The sequence below is a fragment of the Eimeria necatrix genome, genomic scaffold (genome assembly GCF_000499385.1).
Source record: "Eimeria necatrix Houghton genomic scaffold, Enh_scaff192, whole genome shotgun sequence".
NCBI classification, from domain to species: domain Eukaryota; phylum Apicomplexa; class Conoidasida; order Eucoccidiorida; family Eimeriidae; genus Eimeria; species Eimeria necatrix.
The window spans coordinates 30,151-35,473 of record NW_013652558.1 but is presented as its reverse complement, the minus strand read 5'-3'; the positions used below and the strand labels follow the sequence as shown (position 1 = coordinate 35,473).

The 5,323-nt window shown below is 49.1% G+C and overlaps 1 protein-coding gene across 1 annotated transcript; it reads left to right on the top strand.

Moving 5' to 3' along the window:
- Nucleotides 1-3,792: 3,792 nt before the first annotated feature.
- On the top strand, nt 3,793-5,323 carry ENH_00025110 (hypothetical protein, conserved; the record flags this gene model as incomplete). The annotated part of the gene is made up of 2 exons (XM_013579777.1): nt 3,793-3,930; nt 4,334-5,323. The coding sequence occupies 2 exons, from the start codon at nt 3,793-3,795 to the stop codon at nt 5,321-5,323; spliced, it is 1,128 nt and encodes a 375-aa protein (XP_013435231.1).

Below are 5,323 nucleotides of genomic sequence, written 5' to 3'. Positions count from 1 at the left end.
TTCAGCGCAAAACCCTAAAGCCCCGCCGCGAAACCCTAAACCCTAGGCCCAAAACCCTAAACCCTAGGCGCAAAACCCTGAACCCTGAAGGGCTCTGGTCACAGCCTGCTGCTTCGCTGCTGCTGCTTTCCCCGCGATCTCGTGGCCAAGGAGTTCATAATAATAAATTCAAAAGTTTAAGTTCGAAAAATAATTCAAAAAAAGTGGAGTTGCTGGAAATTCCGACCAGTGCGCGCTGCAGAACACTGTTGAATCGAACTGCACGGCCGACTGGCTGTCCCGGGAAAGCTGGCGGAAATCTCTCGCAGCCGAAGTTTTATTTAAAAGTAAATTTTAATATTTCAAAATCAGAAAAGAGAAACGAAGTTCAAGTCTTCAGAGGGCGGAGCCGACAGACCCAGCACCGACAAACCACTGCCGCGGCGCCTCGGCCGAAGGCGACCCGTCGTGCAGCGAAAGCGCCGCCAAAGAACAAAACCCTAATTTTAAAATGACAAATTTATAAATGCTGCGAAGTTCGCAAAAAAGAATTATAAATGTGCAACGAGCAGCTCCTGTGGCTGGCTTCTCCGCCGACTGTAGCAGCGAGGCCGCGCGAACGCGATAATCTGAGGTGTACATACACCCGAAAATTCGGGAACCCCTCGAAGTTCAACCAGTTTTATTCATATCAGAAGAATATAAAGGAAATTTTTCGACTAAGTGCCTCGCTGTGCATGCATGCGGCGACAAATGTGCTCTGGGAGGACAGCTAGGGCTTGGGGTTCACGCCAGAGCGTTAACAGATCTTCAGTGTTCATGCCTTTCCCTCTCCGGAAATAAATCCCCACTTTCAAATTCTTAATTTTTATCTCATTTATTATTTTTCAACTCCAGTTGAACTTCCCTCTGAGTCTGCAACAAGCTCGAGAGCAGCAAGCGGCTTGCGCGGGCAAGCCACGCCTCCGCGCCTTCCAAACCCTAAACCCTAAACGAAACCCTAAACCCTAAACCCTAAACCCTAAACCCTAAACCCTAACCACCACTGCATTCCTTCTAAATCCCAAACCACAAAGGAGAGATATTTACTTCTGCAGAACCTCCTGAATGGCTGTGCATGCCAACGCGGTGTCTGTACACGAATGCACACCCGCTGTACGTGTGTGTTGTAGCCGTATCTGCCCATAGAGGCCTCATTACTTTTATTTTTTAAATATATATTTACTTTCAATTACGTTTTACAGATCAGATATTGAATATTAGATTTTAAATGAGAGTTGCTGCTCTTAAGAACCTGCTGTGGCTAAGAACGCAGCAGTTGAAAGCAGACACTCCAGATATTCTTCTGGAATTTTTTAATTCATTTTTGTTTAATTCAAAAGTTATATTCGAAACTCGTCTTGCCCATTGTTGACAGCCGCAGCAGTCCCCTCACTTCAACTGCAGCAGCACAAACGCCCCTGTGCTGCTGCTGCTGCTTTTGCTGCTGCTGCTGCTGCTTTTGCTGCTGCTGCTGCTGCTTTTGCTGCTGCTGCACTTACTACTGCTCCAGCGTTTAAGGCGAATAGAACTCTTGCAGCAAAAGGGAAGGGCGTGGCTGGCAGCCGCCACTCTGCAGCACTTTAAAACCACGGAATTGTTTATTTTTCAGAAAGCACAAATGATTTATTATTGTTTTATTATTTCTTGAATTTTATTAAAAGTATTTTCGCCCATTCAAATGTGCGGCATTTCCGCTTTCTAGAACCGGCAGCAGTTCTCCAGGGCAACGCCAACTTGCGCGGTGGTTTAGGGTTTAGGGTTTAGGGTTTAGGGTTTAGGGTTTCGGGCTTGAGCTCTGAGGTTTAGAGTCTAGTTTTTACGACGGTGGTCCGGAGTTTAGGGTTTAGGGTTTAGGGTTTAGGGTTCAGGGTTTGGGGCTTGGGCTTTGAGTCTTAGGGCTGTGGGCTACAGGCTTCCTGCTGTGTCTTTTCAAGAAGCTGCACTTTTGCAATAAATTCAAAATTGCAATAATGAAGAAATACAAATCTGATTCAATTTGCATTTGTTAAACACGAAAAAGCAATTATGGAATGAAAAGTGGAATTTTAAATTAAAAAAGAAATCAAAATAAAGCAAACAGATAAAATCCGAAACTTTCAAAGCCCTTGAAGAATTCAATAATTTCAAAATCTGCAAAAAGTGCCTTTAATGAACTGAAAACAAAAGTGGAAAACTATTCAGCTTTCACTCCCGTCTGTGTTCATGGGTTTTGTGGCTGCTGTAGAAGAAGAACTGGATTGTTATGAGGACGCATGCAGCAGCAGCAGCAGCAGCAGCAGCAGCAGCAGCAGCAGCAGCAGCAGCAAACCGTAGAAGGAAACCTGCTGCAGCCAGATGCTCTTTCGCTGTTTCCTTGCTGCTAACTAGTGGGACTCAGCCTGTTTCTTCAGGCCTGGGGTTGGACGTGTCTGGGCGGAGATTATGGTTTAGGGTTTAGGGTTTAGGGTTTAGGGTTTAGGGTTTGGTGCGCTTTGCCGTCGCGTCAAGTTGAAATCAGGAACCGTTGCATGGCCCACTCTGCAGGCAGCTGTGCGAAAGTTCTGATTCAACTGGCGAATTAATCATTTAGCTTTCTTTTTTTCTTTTTTACTTTATTTAATTTTAAATTGCTTTCTTTTTGTCGGCTTTTTTCACTTTTCAAGTTGCTTCCCGTGAGGTATTTCCCCTGCAGTGAAGCCTCGCCGCCGGTGAGGTCGGCGCGGTGAACACCGCAGCAAATAATGGCTTTTGAGAAACTAAAAAATCTCCAAGACTTTCTTTTTGCTGTTTTAAGTTGTTGATTTATTCAATACATGTTCTAGAGCTGGAAATAAGGGTCTGTTCTCTGTGGTTCAACTGCAAACGTTGCCGGTGACGGAGTGGAAGACCTGGTGTTGCGTTGGCGCGGCGTGCTGCTGATCCTGTCCTTAGCGTTTGATTTAAAGTTGTTAAATGCATTTTAAAATGAAAATTGAATTCATTAAAGCACATAAAGGTGCAGCGAGACAGCTGCAAGACTGCCTAACAACACGTGAACAGATCATTCGCCACCAGCATGCGCTGCAACACAGCACTTGAGGTTTCTTCGCTGCGCAGGAGCCACTCTGCTCACTTCGGGCTAACTTTTGGCTTTTTTATTCAATGTTTTGCATTTAATATTGAATTCCAAAGTGTGTTATCGGCGTAAATGCCGGCGGAGTCTGCAGCACGTCGGCTCAGGACCAGCCACAGGACGGCACAGCTTTCCGCCTCGGGTTTCCAGCGAAGGATTGACTTCTCCCTTTACTCCATTTCGCCTTTTTAAATGAATGAAACTCAACTTAGTCTGCACACTGCTGTGCCGGCTTTGGTGCTGACGGCTCGCGAAAGCGGCGGCGCGGGCCGCCCACAGCCGCACATCGCCGGCGCCGCTGAACATTCATCTTTTCGAAAAGTTGAACAAGTTAGAAGTTTGGAACTTCTGGAGGCTCTCAAGGGCAGTTTGTTTGGCCCACGGAACGCAGTTTTGCACTTGTGTGTCGAGCCTTGAAGGCAAGTCGCAAGCATTTCAACAAACTGCTGAATAGCCTGAGACCTCGAGCAGCAGCAGCAAGTCTTGCTGCGCTGCACTGCCTGCGTTGCAGCTGCGCTGCTGCTCGAACTGCCACTTCAGCCAGCCGCGTGGCCCAGTGCATCTCAGGGGGTCTTGCTGCTCGCCGTGGAGTTGAAAAGATAAATATTTGCAATTAAATGCTGTTTTTTGCACTCTTTTTCACTTTTTCTGTTTGCAGCTGCTTTGCAAGTCTGCTTTCGATGGCGCCCTTCTTGAAAATCAGCAACATGGAGGCCGCCGCCGACGGAAGTCCGCCGGAAGGCGGAGGGGGCGGCGACTCGCCCAGCGAGGTGTACGTACACATTTCGCCTCCCCACGAGCAGCGGAAGCAACCAGCTGTGAGTCAGTTTTATCTTTTTGGCGGAAGCTGCCCAGAGATTCTGCAGAGGCTGTCTTCCCGCTGCCCGCAAGTGCCTTCTGAACGCGCGTGCATGAACGCCCCTTAAATAGAGAGAAGTCTATTAAATGCCACGAATTTGAAAATCTCACTTTGTCACACTTTAGCTTTCTTGCTTCAGTTAGGTGAAAACTTATCCGCTAAAGAACGCAAAATGCTCATACTGCCATATTCATGTTGGCACTGTTACAGAGCCCATGGGCTGTGGCGGCAGCGCCACAAGGCTCTAGATAGTCCTCTGCAGCGTTGTTGTTTTATATTTTCAAGTTTATTTCAAAGTTTTAAAGTTTTCTGTTTCTTGAAGCAGAGGCGCATTTGCTGCGTGTGCTGCTGCTGCTGCTCAGAACTTGAACCTGCAGCGCCCCGCGAAGCAGCCGACGCCGTGGTGGGTGGTGTTGCGTCACGCGTTTTACTCGCTGTTGTTTGCTTCTGCATTGCTGATTTATATAATAGTGTCGAGAGCGTGTTCGTGGGAGTGGAAAGGGGAGCCGCAGGCGCCGCTGCTGTCGCTGCCGCTGAAGACTCAGTGGGAACTGCTGATCACCCCCAAAGTCAGCTGCGCCGAAGACCCCCCTTTCGTGGCTTTGATGGCAATGACGGGGCCCGCAGACTTCGACGGCCGCCAACTCGTGCGAAACACTTGGGGGGGGGCCGAAATGGCTGCAGAGCGGCGGGTGCGGCTGTTTTTCTTGCTGGGCACTGCGCCCGGGGTGGAGCTGCAGCGCCTGGTGGAGAAGGAGGCGGAGGTCCACGGGGACTTGATTCAGCATGCAGCCCCCGACAAGTACACGAATTTGTCAATTAAATCCGCCACAATGATCCAGTGGGTCGCAACTTCCTGTCCAGAAGCCAAGTTCGTGGTCAAGGCGGACACAGACACCCTCGTCAACCTCGACGTGATGGTTCCGTACTTGAAAAAGATGGAAAGCAAGGGTGATATCGCTCTAGGAGCCCGCCTAGACCGCATGCCCATCATTACTTCTGAAAAACACAGAAACTACCAGGATCCGCTGGTGTTTTCGCGGCCCACGTTTCCCCCCTACCTCTCCGGCGCTTGCTACATTGTGTCGGGCAGCCTGGTGCAGAAACTGTCAACGGTGCTGTCCCAAGTGCCTCGCGTGAGGAACGAGGACACGTTTTTAGGAATGTGTTTGGAAAAACTGGGAATAGATCCCACCAATATAGGACGGGAGGCGCAGATCAGCCCCTGGTTCGACCCCTCCAAGGGCCCCTGTGCAGCTTTCCGTCTAGCGGCGGCCCACCCCTTCAAACGCGACTTGCTGCTGGCCATGTGGAAGTGGTGGAAGTCAGGGGGCTCTAAGATGTGTCACTGA